We start from the raw sequence: 17,611 nt of genomic DNA, 5'->3' as shown, positions 1-17,611 counted from the left end.
TCATATTTAGCAGGTTGACAAACCAATTGTCAACAGTTGTGTAATACAACCTGGGTACTTGTTAACCATTAACTTTCATCCTTACTCAACCAAATGAACGGCCTCCTATTTAAGAGGCAAGAGGCTACTAAAAGCTAGGAACTCCCCAATTCCTTGTTCTCTGAAAACCGTCATCCCTACAGATGTATTTCAGTCTGTGCCAATTTCCCCGCCTCTTCTCCCTTTTCAGTGACAAGGGTACCCTCCTCCTATTCAACGTTAAGTCTCTCGCAACATTTGGGTCCTTCCTGCTCCTCATGCCGAGGTTTCAGGCACATTCTCCTTCTCTCCTCCATTTAACTACACAGGACTTTATAGAGTATCTCCCACTGTGGCACACACAGATCTTACCCCTCTTCGTTCCTCGCCCCCCTCCACCTAATGTGCTTTGGCTTCCATTCACTGCCCAGCTCCTCATCTGGTTTCTCCCACTTCCTCGCCCACAATCGGCTCTTAAGCCACTGCAGCATCACCTTTGCTCCCCGGGCTGAAACACCCTGATCCCAACCACTTCTCTCCTAACTGCCAAATGCCAAGCACTTCTTGTAATTTCCCTTGGCGTCTTCTGAGGGCACTGGACACCAGTCACGATTCTCATCCTGCAGGGCCTTTTCCTCCTCAGCTTCCAGGATCTAATTTCTTTTGGCTTACCTCTTACTTCTTTGGTAGCCCCTTCTCGGTCTGCTTTTCAGGATCCCCTTCTCCCCTGCATCCACCTCATCCTCCCTAGACTCTCTGTGCGCAGACACATCCCACGGCTTCAATCACCACCCGGACTCTGAGACATCTCCAGCCCAGTCCTTTCTTGAGTTCAAACCACTTCAAGAGCATCTCTACGAGATCATCTACAGCTGTCTCGTGTACCACAAGTCTAAAACTAACTTCACTCCCCATGACTGCCACCGAACCTCAAACACTTCTCTTCTGGAATTCCCCAACTTAACGAAATCACCACCTACACAGTCACCCAGGCAAAAACCAAAACTCCTTTCTCTCTTCTTTTTGCCTCATATTCAACAGATTTAGCAAAACTGTTGACTTGGTCTAAGCATCTCTGGAACCCAACCCTTCAACCCTGCTCCCTCTCTTTTCTCCCCAGATTAGAGTAGTTCATGAGGCCCCCTCATCCTCCACAGAGCTGTCAAGACAGTATGGCACTGGCACAAAAACGGAAATATAGGTCAATGGAACAGGACAGAAAGCCCGGAGAGAAACCCACGCACATATGGGCACCTTATCTTTGACAAAGGAGGCAGGAATGTACAGTGGAGAAAAGACAGCCTCTTCAATAAGCGGTTCTGGGAAAACTGGACAGCTACATGTAAAAGTATGAAACTAGAACACTCCCTAACACCATACACAAAAATAAACTCAAAATGGATTAGAGACCTAAATGTAAGGCCAGACACTATCAAACTCTTAGAGGAAAACATAGGCAGAACACTCAATGACATAAATCACAGCAAGATCCTTCTTGACCCACCTCCTAGACAAATGGAAATAAAAACAAAAATAAACAAATGGGACCTAATGAAACGTAAAAGTTTTTACACAGCAAAGGAAACCATAAACAAGACCAAAAGACAACCCTCCGAATGGGAGAAAATATTTGCAAATGAAGCAAATGACAAAGGATTAATCTCCAAGATTTACAAGCAGCTCCTGTAGCTCAATAACAAAAAAACAAACAACTCAATGCAAAAATGGGCAGAAGACCTAAATAGACATTTCTCCAAAGAAGATATACAGATTGCCAACAAACACATGAAAGAATGCTCAACGTCATTAATCATTAGAGAAATGCAAATCAGCACTACAATGAGACATCATCTCACACCAGTCAGAATGGCCATCATCAAAAAATCTAGAAACAATAAATGCTGGAGAGGGTGTGGAGAAAAGGGAACCCTCTTGCACTGTTGGTGGGAATGTAAGTTGATACAGCCACTATGGAGAACAGTATGGGGGTTCCTTAAAAAACTAAAAACAGAACTATCATACGACCCAGCAATCCCACTACTGGGCATATACCCTGAGAAAACCATAATTCAAAAAGACTCATGTACCAAAATGTTCATTGCAGCTCTATTTACAATAGCCAGGACATGGAAGCAACCTAAGTGTCCATCATCGGATGAATGGATAAAGAAGATGTGGCACATATATACAATGGAATATTACTCAGCCATAAAAAGAAACGAAATTGAGATATTTGTAGTGAGGTGGATGGACCTAGAGTCTGTCATACAGAGTGAAGTAAGTCAGAAAAAGAAAAACAAATACCGTATGCTAACACATATATATGGAATCTAAGAAAAAAAAAAGGTCATGAAGAACCTAGGGGTAAGACGGGAATAAAGACACAGACCTACTAGAGAATGGACTTGAGGATATGGGGAGGGGGAAGGGTAAGCTGGGACAAAGTGAGAGAGTGGCATGGACATATATACACTACCAAAGGTAAAATAGATAGCTAGTGGGAAGCAGCCGCATAGCACAGGGAGCTCAGCTCGGTGCTTTGTGACCCCCTAGAGGGGTGGGATAGGGAGGGTGTGAGGGAGGGAGACGCAAGAGGGAAGAGATATGGGAACATATGTATATGTATAACTGATTCACTTTGTTATAAAGCAGAAACTAACACACCATTGTAAAGCAATTATACTCCAATAAAGATGTTTAAAAAAATGTAAATCTGATACCTTTTGCCGACTGTCGCTGCCTTTAGAATAAAGACCAAACTCCCCAGCGTATTCACATACTTCCATCTCACCTCTCACCACTTTCCCACAGGCTCCTAAGTTAGTGTCGCACCAGTGTACTTGCCCTTTCCTTCCAAACTCGTCACACACTCTTATTCTCATTCCTTCTTACATGCTTGAAATAGCCTTCCTCCTCCTCTCTCCTTACCTCTTTTTTTTTTACTGACCAGTCAAGAGTAATCACCCCAGCTAAGGAGGTAAAGCAACAGGAACTTTGATATACTGCTGGAACTTCCATGTACTTTAAATTGGTTCAATCACTTAGGGAAAACAGGTGGGCATTATCTAGTGATAGATAAGCTGACAATATATATGTTTCCACCCCAGGAAAATAGCCTGGAGAAACTGCTGTATATGGGCACCAGAGTACACACACACACACACACACACACACACACACACTCATAGAATGGGCTCAGTAGCCAAAGATGATAACCAATCCACATATCCATCAGCAAGAGAACAGACACACAGATTGTGGTATATTCATATAATGTACTACTACTATGCAGTAATGGAAATGAACAAGCCAGCTATACACAACAACTTGGATGAATTTTACAAATAACGGTGACCAAAAGAAACAAAAGAATAGAATGCAGTAGGATTTAATTTCTTTAAGTTCAAAACTGACAAAAGTAAAACTATACTGATTAGGGATGCCTTCATCAGTGGTAAAAATATAAAGAAAAGCAAGACTCAGGCTACCGTAACTTGGGAAGGGTTGTAACTAGGAAGGGACACAGGGAGAGCTTCTCGGATGCTGGCAATACTCTCTGTCTTTCTTTTTTTGGGGGTGGGGAGCATGCCATGTGGCTTGTGGGATCTTAGTTCCCTGACCAGGGATTGAGCCCGGGCCCTGGCAGTGAAAGCGCAAAGTCCTAACCACTAGACAGCCAGGGAATTCCCAATACTCTGTTTCTTGATAGTAGTCACAAAGGTGTTCACTTCATAATAACTCACTGGGCTGTACGTGTATGTTTTATGAATTTTCTATAGATATGTTTCATAATTTTAAAAATTATGTCACTCTTGTGTTCACTTGTTGTATCCTGAGGCTACAATACGTCAACTTCTCATAATCCTTTATTCTTTATCTGTCTCTTCCGGTGGTTCTTAGAGAAGAATTTTTTTTTCGTCAGGTGATTTTGTTGTAGAAGCACAGTTGCCCAGGCCTCACCACAGTTCAACTGAACCAGAATCACTGGAAGGTAGCACCAGAACCTGTGAGTAAGACTTCCTAACTTCACAGGTGACTCTGAACAAAATCTCTGGTTACAAACTACTGCCTGGACTGGAAGCTCCTTGAAAACACTGACTGACTGACTGTCCCCTTCTTCATGTTACCCACACCTAGCCCAGCACCAACAGCAGGCACTCAAAAGATGTTTGTCCAAGTCATGACAAAAATGCATATTTCCAAAACAAACTTGTACGTCTCACGGTTTGGATTTGCGTTACTTCTAGGTAAAACATTTGCACAGTGTAGGTGTTGACACCCAGTGACCGTGAGAGGCTCAGGTCAGGCTCCTGAGGACATCATGTGTGGTCTGAGACACTCTTAGGTCATTCTACCCCATCAAAGGGCAAACTAAGGCACAGAGGAAAACAAGCAGGCTGTGAGGGCTGCCTAGTACCTACCAAGTTCTTTTTTTCACTTCACGCCATCAAAGCACCAAGAGTCCATGCACATTTTAGTCCAATAAATGCACTGTGTCTTTCAACCAATGGAACATGTGTGTGGGTGTCTATGGGTTTGTGTGTGTATTATATACAAAATATATTTTAATAGCTAAATCAAAATAGTCCCTTAACATTTAAAATGTCAATTTACTGTTAGAAATTACAAATAGCTAAACGTTTATTTACACAGTTGGAAGTTCCACAACAGAATGTTTTAGCCTACTTTTCTATCAGTTACTATGAAAGTCTCTTATCCACCTCTGTTAAAATACTTACACTAACTGCCTAAAACCACTAATTAGCTTGTAATTACAAACTATTTTTGACATTTACGGCAGAAAATCAGTTATACAAAATTTGGACATTGAGACTATACCTAACTCTTGGAGCAGAAGAAAGCACTGAACTTTATGGTGAAAAAGAAAACTTGTTTACAAGTCTAAAGTGCAAGGACTATCTGTAGAGACATGGATGGACCTAGAGACTGTCATACAGAGTGAAGTAAGTCAGAAAGAGAAAAACAAATATCGTATATTAACACATATATGTGGAATCTGAAAAAATTGGTATAGACTGTCTTTTTCCAAAGCAGAAATAGAGACATAGACATAGAGAACAAACATATGGGATACCAAGGGGGAAAGGGGGGGTGGGATGAATTGGGAGACTGGGATTGACATATATATGATATTGACACTATGTATAAAATAGATAACTAATGAGAATCTACCGTATAGCACAGGGAACTCTACTCAATGCTCTGTGGTGACCTAAATGAGAAGGAAATCCAAAACAGAGGGGATATATGTATACGTATAGCTGATTCACTTTGCTGTATAGTATAAACTAACAATATTGTAAAGCAACTATACTTCAATAAAAAAAAATAATAAAGTGTAAGGACTCATCAAGCTTAAGGAAAAGCCTCCCTACACGCACACACACACACACACACACACACACACACACACACACACACACAGATTTAAATATGGTAACAGAGGAAAGAAAAGAAAGCATGGCTGACACTTAAGGTCTAATATCTGCAAACATCTTAAAAACCTAAATTCCTTCCCAACTTCCAAAATTGAGAAAGAAATTACTTCCAAAGTAATGTAACCAAGGAAAATAAATTTGGGTATGTTGCATCTACAAGATGGTTTGATGTCCTTAATGAAGTACAGCATCTGTGAGACTGTCCTATCGGGGAGACAATAATGTGAATACCTCCATCTAAAGCACATCAAGGACACATTCCCACACCCAGCTGGTTCAGAAGAATACAGGGTAAAGAAAAGACAGACTGATTACTATTCTGTTGTGGCAAACAGCTTATTGGGTTTTCTACCCAAACTGTACAGTGTGCAGAATTTAACCTTATGGGAACCAGCATGGTAACATAAAGCACACTGCTCTCACCTGGATGCTCTTCCCTTCTGTACTCATTTGGTTTATCTCGGGACCACTGCTGGCACATTCACAAAATGAATGTAACAGCCTTTCCTACAGGGAGGGGCTGAGGACACAAGATGAGCTCTTTCACCCCTAAGACCAGTGCCCCTTCAACACATCTGAAGGCAACAGGCTGAAAATGACTGTGATACCCTCCACGGAGAAAGGTGTGGAGACATTACACTGAACATCTGGATATGTAGGAAGAAGTATGCCCACAAACCCACGCTTCAGCATTGAAATTTGGGAGGAGTTAACTTAAGACCAAAGAAATTATGTAAAAGTAAAAACAAAAATGCTACTCACTAACCAAAAAGCCTTAAAGCTTACCCACTGAAAAAAAAAATTCTATCTAATCTCCATTATTTGTCTTCTTGCTGCTCAAACCTGAGCCAACTGTATCCCACAATCTACAAGCATTCACCTCGGCAATTTTAATTCTGTCCTTTTTTTTTCTGGCTGCGCCGCGTGGCTTGCGGGATCTGTTCCCAGCCAGAGATAGAACTGAGGGCCATGGCAGTGAAAGCCCAGGATCCTAACCACTAGGCCACCAGGGAACTCCCAATTCTGTAGTTAATTTGACGATGAGACCTAAAATGTTTATATCATCTTATTCTGGAACATCTGAATGTCTATTTCTAAATCAAGTGCAGCCAGGCCACTCCGTGCCCACAGCCTCAACTCCTTTGGCGTCAAGTGGTGTAACTTTGCTGGGAGTTAATGAGGAAGAAGTGGACTTACTATATGTACAAGACATGCACAGAGAGTTAAGGCCAGAGGACATAATTTTACTCTGCGGGAATGAAGGCTTGTTAGCAGTGCAAAACTGACTCGTCACACGGCATTGTGAAATACAGCACAGCAAACTCAGCGTTCAGCACCATGGTCACACTGGGAACAGTTTAGTTTGAGCAAATAGCATCTGGAGCTTTATGTTGCTACTCTGCATTTTTATTGGTTATACAGTTTTGTTGGTTTTTAGGTTGTCTCGTTTGGGTTGTACTGGTGTGTAAGAGCTATATGCATAAGTACATCTACCTTTATAAATATTTAAGTGACAATGTATTTAAAGTAATTAAGGCAATGCTGGGCTTCTGCAACTTGGTTGTTAGATGTTTACATTGTTTTTCAATTTTAATTATCCCAAACCTTGCAAAAGTTTGAGAAACACTGCAATTTTAAGGATACTGAGAAAGAGATCTTCAAACCAAAATGTGCCCATCTTACACTTATTTGTAAGTAAACTGGGGCATAATGGATATAGGGTCAGTCCTTCAGTTGGCTCATCATCTGAGTAGAGGTAAAAACCTCCCTCAACAGAGTTCCCCCAGCTTCTGGAGATCTTTGCTTAAGACCTTCCTCCCTCACCGCCACCCCCCCAACCCTTTAAATCTCACTTTGAGTCTAAGAGGAAGACTTGGCTCCAGTTTTAAGCAAGTGACGATAGTGAGAATAGCTCAAAAAGATTCAGTGCAAGTGATGAAGGATTCAGAAACCAGATGTTTGTCAAAAAAGAGTAGTGATGTTTAGGGGATGGGCAGAAGGGGGAAACCGTAAAGCATGACCACTGTCATAAAATGTCTGAAGGGCTGCCATGTTGCTCCACCTGGAGTCTTACGTAGCTCCAAACGGTGGCTCTAGAATTACGGGGGGAAGTTACAAGGATGCACATTTTGGTTTCAGATGCTGAGGACCACTCCCATTTATCGAAGAGACACTGCTCACCAGGACTCTGCTAAGTGTTACAAGGTTCATGTAGAACCTTCCAGCTATTGGCCTTGATCACTAAACTAAGAAGAGATGAGTTTAGGTCAGGCTATTTCTCAAGTTCGTTCTTTTGCAGAGGCTTGATGAAGAGTATAACCAGTAGGAAGTTTCCATAACTCCTTTTTCTTTTCCTGCTTCCTTAAGAGATGAGGTAGAATACTGTTAAAAGACCAAGATAATGGACAAGGATATTGGGGAAGAGAGCATCAATCACTGCCTTTCAGAAATAACGACATTGTTATTACATAAAAATTAACAAAGTAATCTGAGGTTTGTAAAACATACACAGTGAAGGAAGAAATAAATCAATGACAATTTAAAAACTTCTATTGTGATACATTTTGGTTGCAAGTGATTATAATTTAACCAACATATAAACAAATGGTAACATAGTAGGTCATAATTGTAGATTATTTTAGTTATGTTGAGACGTTAGTAAATGTTATAGTGTAATCAAAAGTACGAAAGTTGATCTCACAAATCAGTATTTTCCCATTCCTTGTCTTGAAGGTAGTAGCTTCTGACAAATTACAATATGGCTAGTCTACTGCTTCAGGCTGCAAGAGATATGGCAAACAGGGTAAAATAGCCTGGATTAGAGCAAAAATTATAGCATGTCAATGAATGAAAGAGTATCTAAATTCTAGCCTTAAATTATATTTCCAACTCATAGAATTTAAAAAGTATTGTAGAGGGACTTCCCTGGTGGCACAGTGGTTAAGAATCTGCCTGCCAATGCAGGGGACACAGGTTCAAGCCCTGGTCCAGGAAGATCCCACGTGCCGTGGAGCAACTAAGCCCGTGCGCTACAACTACTGAGCCTGTGCTCTGGAGCCCGTGACCCACAACTACTGAGCCCACGAGCCACAACTACTGAGCCCACATGCCACATCTACTGAAGCCCACGCGCCTAGAGCCTGTGCTCCGCAACAAGAGAAGCCACCACAATGAGAAGCCTGCGCACCGCAACGAAGGGTAGCCCCCACTCTCCACGACTACAGAAACCCTGCGCACAGCAACGAAGACCCAATGCGGCCAAAAAAAAAAAAAGTATCGTACAATGCAGACTGTATTTAAACTATATGTGAAATAAATTTTGTAAAGACAATGCTTAAAATAAGAATGCTAAAGATGAACGAAACTAAGTCTTAGCTACGTCAGAGAACAAACTCAAAGCAGACGCTGAAAATATTAGGGGGCTTAGAATAGTCCTGGGATTTAAACATACATTCAAAATAAAGGTACAAAAATTTGATTATGAAAGATGTCCAAAGAGAAAAATCACATCAGGCATCTCAGACACTAGTGAAATTGATAAATTGTTAACATACAAATATACTGCATCCCTTTTTTCTTGAATAAAAACTTATTTCAAAACTGAAATATGAAGGGGCAAGGAATATTTGCCTTTTGCATGACCTTATTTGACCTCTGCAAATCTAGCCAACTGTCCAGCTGGCTGTCTTAACTAAGAAAGATTTTTTAAAAACCAATATCCACCTATTCCCACCTATCAGAATACCTTATATATGACACAAAAGTAAAATTAATCATCAAACATCAAGTGCCAGAAGTATTTATTGTTAGGATAAATGAATTAACAAAATGACCATGGTCTCAGCCCTCAATGGGCCTGTACATAATTTTCCCTTTCCTGAGAAGATTCTATGGGGAAGAGCCTCCTATAGGTTACTGAGGGTTTAAGAACTCCATCTAAACCCAGGTAACCACATTCAATCACAAAACCTGGCCAACTTTTAGAGACACGGAGCCAGACAGATCATTTCTCTTTCCCACTTCCAGAAGCATTTCCCAAGATCACTGAACTTTAAAGGGGAAGCAGCCTTAGCAATTACCTAAGCTTCCTCATTTTGCAGATAAGGAAACCAAAGTCAAGCAAGACAACTCTGCAGAATTTGAATGCACAGACCCTACTATGCCGGTGTATAGGATAATGTATGGTTCATTTCAGGAACCATACACAAAACATCCTAAAACTGTCTTTACATCTGCAGTGACTGAGGAACTACCACCATCTTCATTTTCCAAATATAAATAACTAACAGGTTTGGCTGCAGCGGTGATGCAGCTCTAGATTGCTGATACATGACCTATGCACACTTCAGGGGTCAGAATGGACCCCATCTCACAGGTGGTAGAACATAGCAGTTAAGAATACAGAAGTTGAAAGGCCAAGGAGAAAGGCCTCAGGTTCCAGCCCCACTTCTTCTGACTGGTACAAGGGGACAATGTCTCTATCCTCTGAGTCTCAGTCTCCCCAGCTGCAAAATGGGGAAGACAATGCAGCCATATTCCATAAGGGATAACAAGGGTGAGATAAAACACAAAGTATCTCACATAATGATTGCATATAAAACATCTAAAAAATGGTAGCAATGTTGAGAAGAATAGGATCCCTAATCCTTAGGGTAATGGTTTACTTTATCAACAGAAGAGACAAAAACAGAAGTGGTAGGAGCATGGGCGAGTAGGGATGAGAAGAGACCTAGCCAGGCAGTACAGACCCAGAGAAACTCCCCTGGCCCTCTCTACAATGAAGAAAGCAGTTTGACAATCACTAGTCAAGGGAATATCTAGTTTCCCTTATTTCATATGACAGGGCCATAAAATGTCCATTTCCATAGTTTAAAACCTCATGAAATAGTGATCTTTTCTTATAACTACCAGTGTATCATTCTGTCTGACCCTCATCTCATAAATGCTCTCCCAAGTATTTCCCTTCTTCCCCCAACCCTTCAGAATTCTTTATTCTGCAAATGAAAATTTCTCTTCCCATTACCTCTGGAAAGAGCTTATTATGCAGCTGCGTTATAGCAGACCTGAGTTCCCCTGTTTTGAGGAAATGAGAAGAAGAAAACAATCAGATTTATAGAAGCAAGTACTGAGGAAGAGTCATTCTCTCCACAGCGATGAGTCAGCAGAGCATCTCTGATTTATCTGGACTATAATCCAATTTTTCAAAATACATATTTTCACAAATACATAGAAACAACCCTATTCAAACTTAATTCATACAAAACTTCCCTTGACAATCAAGAGACTTAGAGGTAAAGTCATTTCCTGGGCTATTTATTTAATGAACTTATTGTGTCCAAGATTCCTAACCTCACGGCATGCTTAGTCTAGTGCAAAAAACGGACCCAATATACCTGTAATTATAAAGGTAAGTGTTACAATAGAGGAAAGGAAAAATGCTGTGAGTAAGCAAATGGCAGAGTTCTAAGCTTGACCTCAAGCCTTGGTTCCAACATCTGTTCCTCGGGCAATCCTTTTCCATTGTCCTGGCCAGTGTGGTCCTCCTGCCCCACCTCATTACCACTTCACTTACAGCCCTGCAGCTGGAACCATCGTGTGTGTGTGTGTGTGTGTGTGTGTGTGTGTGTGTGTGTGTGTGTGTGTGTGTGTGTGTGTGTGTGTGTGTGTGTGTGTGTGTGTGTGTGCATTCACTCTCTCTCTCCCTCTAGAATGTGAGCATTCTAGAACTGTACCCCCAGCACCTGAAACAACAACAACTATGCTCTCAATCGACAACAGTTTGAGACCAATGCCCCTGAGGTCTGGGAAGAGATTTCATAGAAAGATGATGTTTGAAGAGAGTCTTGGATCTAGGAGGATCTAGGAGGATCTAGGAGTCTGCCAGGTAGAGAAGGTTTTGCAGACTGATGATTCAATGTTAAACTGCTATGTCCAATCATCATGCTTGCCTTATATAAATGTGTACTGCTTTTGACTACTATGTGCAGATACCTTACATCTCACGGGTTTATGTTGCCTTCCTCACTGTAACAAGTGCCAAGAGCTGTTTCTATTATTACTCTAAAAATCTATCATTCAAGGGGATAAAACCTATAGTCTGAGTTCTTATGCATTTTTACTTAAACGTTAACTTAAGTTTTACTTAAATGTAAACTCATTTTTACTTAAATATAACTGTCACCATATTTTGGTTTAACACCTTCAAAGAGATTGAATAACCAAAGAGATTCAATAAACTAGGCTTAGTAGGAGAATCTCAAAAACTTCAAATGCTTGATTTTCTTAGAACTTTATTTTTCTTAAATTCAAGTTAATTCAAGCTAATTTTCAAGTTAACTTAATGGAAGTTTTCAAGTTAACTTAATGGAAGAATGGAAGTGTCACCTGTCAAAATAATCAAAATTCTCTCACATGCCAAAAAATCCAATCAGTTTATTTATTGGTGACTGAGGAGTAAACTGACATATTACTTTGGAATGAAAGAGGCAGACACGGGTAGCTCTTAATTTTTTGGCTCCTGTCAAACACTTCATCAGAGCCATATACCCACTCCCTGCTGTGTAGGACATTTGCAGCTTTGTCGATTTTCCAGAAGATAGGTTCTGGGTAGGGAAAGGCAGCCCAGGCCATCAGACACTCAATGAATAACCACTTAGGCAGGGGAAGGGTATATACTTTTAGACCAGAAAGGATCTAACTTAGGTGATCTGCCAACCTCTCTTTCAACAGAAAAGGTCACTAAGGCTGAGAACAGAGGTGAATTTTTCTCAAATCCACAGAACCTAGGGACCCCAACTTGGTCACGCATTGTTTCTACCGTCCTTGGGCATCTCTCTTTGGGACATCAAAATAATTATAGCTTAAATGTTCTGAAGAAGAGAACACTCACGGAAAAAAAAAAACTGAGACCAAGAGTTCTGACTGAGAACTTAGGAAGGTACCATCCAGACATCTTCAGCTGTCTATCAGAGATGTGACACGGTTGGCTGGCTCATGGCTTCAGACATCTCAACCTGATTTTCCCAGTACTGACTGTTACGACTCACAGTCCTCCTTTGAGAGAAGGTCCCCACCCAGTTGTAAAGACTAAACAGGATTACAGGGACGCACAGCACTAACTCATTGAAATTAATGCAGCAAGGGGAGCTAAAACAATAGGGCTCAAAATGCCTGCTGGTTTAGTGTAGCGCAGGAGTACCAGCCTGCCTACACCTGAACAGTTTTTGGTCTCCAGAGACTCTCAAGGGCAGAAGAAAAAAATCTGGGCCATGCAAATTTCTTTTGTCATCTGAGTTCAAAGGGACTGAGGCTCTGAGTGAGTGTTCATGCCTAGCTATCTTGAGTCATCACTTTCTATTCTCCACTGAAAACATTTTAGGAGAACAACGTTTTGGGAAAAACAGTTTCTCCTAAACTACAAATTTCATGGAATGGAAGAGGCAAATGAGAGATCAGCTGAACATAATGGTGTAAAAAATACTATCAGAATCTTTATTAAAAATGATGAACTAAGATGAAACAGTCAATTTTGACAACATGGGAAATACCACAGACCTATTTTTACTGATGCAAAGAATAACTTCACAGGTAGCTGGTTAGTTCTTCTGCATGATAAATCTGAACATTCGAGTACACAATTTTAACTAAAAGTTGAAACTATTTAAATTCTTGAATAGTTGATAGTAAACATTGATGGTTCTTTTCTTAAAAACCACCTAGAAACAGGGTATTCCACTCATTTTGTGGGAAATTCAAGACTTAGACAAAGATCTATTGTCAGACAGAATGCCACTATGACAAAAGAAGTGCTCAAATTTTCTTCTTTTGCAGTATTTGTAGTATATTTAATAAAATGTAATTTTATTATATTTGAAACAAGTGGGCAATTGGCTATACTAGGGAAACATTTCCATGGTGCAAATATTTGTGTTCTATCATTATTTTTCATATTGTGGTGTAATTTGGACTCTACATATGCTTATGGTTCCCCCTCCTCCACCAATCAGTGAATGAATGATTCAAAGGATATTTATCAACCTTCAATTTATAGTTGAACCTACAGTTTGAGAATCAGACTCAGTGGACCATGCACCACTTGGGCAATAACAAACTCAATGTACAATATGTGCTCTCACTTAATATGCATAATGGACACCTTGACCATCTTCCCTAGGATCATGTTCACCTCTGGAGTACATTCATTTCATGTAGCAAATACACTGTTAAAATTACTTCTGAGAAGGATATTAAAACTACTGTCCCTCCTCAGACCACACCAGGCACAGTATCCCAAGGGCATGTGAGTAATGAGTGTTTAAGTAAAAGAGGCATTGCCTTGATCCTTCCACAGGGCTACTAATCTAGCTTTGGGTCAATCAGAAAATTCATTACTCAGTTTTGAAATATCTAGGCAAATGTAGCTTTTAAGTATGTAACAGGATAAAGCAATAAAGCCCTTTTAACAATGTATCTTCATTTTATTTATACTCCTCTGGTTGTCATCTCCTTCTCCGGAAGCCTTTAAAACCAAAACACTCAAGTGAGCAGAATTTGTGAAGTCTCTCTCTCTCTCTCCCTCTCTCCCTCTCTCCCTCTCTCCCTCTCCCTCCCTCCCTCCCTCTCTCCCTCTCTCTCTCTCTCTCTCTCTCTCTCTCTCAAGACAACTTAGTTTTGGCTGGGTCCTCATCTAGCCAGGGCAGGGAAGACTTTTGGTAACAGTGACTAAATAGAATCTCAACCACTTTCAGGACTCCGCAGTGTGGCTACATCAATTTATTAAAAGTGAATTGTAGATGAAAGGCCATATACTGCAGGTCCTGTATGACAAGGCATGTTGCTTAAGCTTCCCCATGTGTAAAATGGACAGTGTCTTCAGAACATAAGAACATGATGTGCTAATATAAGAAAAATAGTTGGCTTCAAGTTCAGTTTCCTTCCCCTGCCAAGCCAACATTGCTATGACTACCATAGCAATATGTGCCATTTGCATTAAGAAAGATGCATGAGAGCAGACTGTATATAAACACACAGTCAGCACATACTTGGGTTCTGTCTGATCTTTATGGGTGGTGTTTACTTCTGGATATAGGTTCTTAACTACTAGTAATGCTTTCTCTCCCTGAAGTGAAAGAAGAGTAAATACTGCAGGAATTCAAGGATGACACAACATACAGCCAAGCAGTCCCTTCGAGTCAAGCACGGTTGACACCCTAGGCCTAATTTATAAGGGGCCCCACCTGCTGATTCCAATGGCCTTTGTCACCCTAACTAGCTACTTTCAGTAGCGGAGGATGCAGGAGAGATTGACCTTGATTCACCTCATTATCAACCAAACGTGGAAAACCCTTTAGCACAACTGTTCTCAATCTCTGCAGCACATTCAAATCTCCTGAGGAGCTTTGAAAACTCCAGATGCCCCGACCACAGGCCAAACCAATTACATCCAAGTATCCGGGGATGGGACCCAGACACCCATATTTCTTAAAGTCCCCAGTGATCCAAGATGCAACCAAGGTTGAGAACCACTGTCTTGGATCGCCCCTCCTGACCTCATGGAACTTCTGCTGCAAGGCAAACCAGGAAAGCCAACCTAGAGTGTTTCACAACCACGGCTTCTGAGTAGAGCAGGTGCAACAGGGTCCTGAACACTGAAACACAGGTGCCGGCACTGAGCTCCACACAGGGGGCTGAACAGACAGCTTATGAGCTAGAGGGTTACCCAGATCCTCTCAGGAGACTTTGCACTTCAAAAAAGCAAAACACAAAAGCAAGTCCGCCAATCTTAAGAGATGTCACCAAATCCCGTTAGGATTTCTTTCTTTCTTTTCTAAGGCAAATCTTTTGGGAAGGACAGTCAGAGTTTATGTGGAAGCGCGCCCCACCCATAGAGCCTGCGGAAAAGAAGACAGAGCCGCACAACTCCTGCGGCCGCCTAGAAAACCCCCCGCAGGCTCCCCCAGCGCCGGGAGAGCGCGTGCACCTGTCGGCACGCGGGGCCGCACCTGCCGCGCCGGGCCTTCCCTCCTACCTTCCAGCAGCTCGTCCAGGCTGGTGACCTTCCGGCTGCCGTCGATGGTGTAGATGGTGCGGACACCCTGGGGCAGGTTCACGTTGTCCGACAGGGAGCGGGTGAGCTCCATAAGCAGCGCATCGAAGGACCGGAAGCGGTCGCCGGAGATGGCAAACACCAGGCCCTTGAAGTAGCGGTCCCCATTCCGGTAGAAGCGCGCCTTCTTGGCCTTCTTCTCCGAGCTCAGGGCCTGCAGGGTCCGCGTACGGTAGAAGCTGCAGTGGGCACTGTGCGCCGGGCTGGGGATGAGCCCGTTCCCCTTGGGGCCGGAGCTGCTGCTGCCCCCGGAGGAGCTGGGCGCCCCTCTCCGCGACCCCGGCCGCGGCCTTTTGTCCCGTTCCTCAAAGTGTTCCAGCTCGATACTCCTGGTGCTGGCCATCACGGCTGCTCCAGGGACGCCCCCACGAAACACGTCCCAGCCAAAGCCTGCAGGTAGCCCAGGGTCAAGGCGAGCACCGGCTCAGGGACGTCTAACTGCGAGCAGCCTCAGAGCGCCGGGACACCCAGCTCTGGCATCCCGCCCTCTCCTCGCAGGTGGAGCCGCGGAGGCGCCGGCCGGCCCGCGCCCCCCTAAAAGTGGCCGCAACGCCGAGCTGCCCAGCTCATTGTCCGGCGCGCCTCGCTCTGTCCCTCCCGCTCGCCGGGGAGCCCCACGCCCCCCCAGGCGCCTCCTCCACCCGGCCACGCCTCACAACTCCCTCCCGGGAGCCCGCCGGCCGCCGCCAAGTTGGGCCGCCCGAAGCTCGCCCCGGACCCGCGGGCGCGCACAAAGCTCGGGCGCCCGCCGCGGCTCGCGTCCGCCCGCCGCTCCCGGGAGATCCGAGAGGAAGGAAGGAAGGGAGGGGGAGGGGCCGCGAGCGTGGGAGAGGCGCCGCTGGGGCGTCGGCCCGGCTCCGGCCCCGGCCCGCTCACGCGCCCGGCCCGAGGCCCGTAATGCCGCGCCGCCGCCTCGCTCGCCTCCAGGCCCTGCCCGAGGGGCGGCGCGCGCCGGCTGGGGCCGAGAGCACGGTGCAGGCCAGTCCCTCCCGGAGTCTGGCCCTAGCGGGAAATAACGCAGCCCGCCTCCCCCGCAGCCGGCCGGCCCGGCCCACCCGCGAGCATCCGCCCCCGGGCCCGACCGCACCGCCTGCCCAGCCCGCTGTCAGGGCTGGAGGGGGCTTCTTGCTCCCCGAGGGATGCCAAACCCCGGAGGGAGAGAGGTGGAAGAGGAGGCTCTACAGCGCGAGAAGATCGGCCCCTCCAGGGTCCTAGGCGGCCCCGCCCGCCTGACAGCCCCAACCCCGCTCCGCGCGCTGATGGGCGCAGCCGCGGCGCGCGCTCCTCCGCCTGGGAAACGGAACCGCGCAGGTCAAAAAAACTACAAAGGAAGGAGATTCAAGGGCAGGGATCACATCCCTTAGCCAGCCTCCAAATGAGGAGCCGAGGCTAAACTAGGGCAGGAACCTGAAACATGGCATTGAATTGGGGCACACTATTTATTTTTTAAAAGGAAACCTGGAGCTTTATTTAAAAATCCTTTGATAAAACAATTTCCGTTGCAGATTCGCTAACATGGTTCGTTCAGTAACTTTGAATGTGTATGATCGGAAGTTATTGTTTTTTGAGGAATTTACTTAATTAACAAATATTTATTAAAGCATGCAATGTGCCAGGCATTGTCTCCGTCTCTGGGGATGCATTCGTAAACAGAAAATCCCTGCACCCCACCCCCCTTACATTCAAGTGATGTTTATTGTTGTCAGTTTGAGCTTCTCATTAAGTAATAGGTCTAACCTTTGTAAGCACCCATCATACTCGAAGTCTTAATTTAGTAGTGCCTGGTCAACAGTAAAAGCATATTCCCCAAAGGCTTGTGAGAAATATTAGTTACTTCCCTTTTACCATTAGGGAAAGATGAAACTAAAAGAAGTTTGGTCCAAGTTACCCTGAAACCTTAGGTTATTCACCACCTGTTCTCTGAGTGGCCCTAGACAGCAAATCCAAACCGACCTGTAAGGTAAGAACATGGATGCTTTTCTTGGAATTAACTAAGTCCTGGAAGAGTATGAATAAGAGAAGGCAGAGA

At 43.8% G+C, this 17,611-nt stretch overlaps 1 protein-coding gene across 9 annotated transcripts in view; it reads right to left on the bottom strand.

Annotated features, from left to right (window-relative positions):
• The window catches only part of DCLK2 (doublecortin like kinase 2), a 156,787-nt gene extending 140,491 nt beyond the window's left edge, over nt 1-16,296 (bottom strand). For all 9 annotated transcript variants that reach the window (XR_009540250.1, XM_060147733.1, XM_060147730.1 and 6 more), the window contains exon 1: nt 15,505-16,296. Coding sequence is in view for 8 of the 9 variants with exons in the window: in XM_060147733.1 (XP_060003716.1) it covers nt 15,505-15,925 (421 nt within the window). In the remaining variant the exon portion in view is untranslated. The remainder of the gene's footprint in view (nt 1-15,504) is intronic.
• Nucleotides 16,297-17,611: the final 1,315 nt, after the last annotated feature.

The sequence above is a fragment of the Lagenorhynchus albirostris genome, chromosome 4, assembly GCF_949774975.1.
Source record: "Lagenorhynchus albirostris chromosome 4, mLagAlb1.1, whole genome shotgun sequence".
NCBI lineage: Eukaryota > Metazoa > Chordata > Mammalia > Artiodactyla > Delphinidae > Lagenorhynchus > Lagenorhynchus albirostris.
This window is presented reverse-complemented; position numbering and strand designations above follow the sequence as displayed.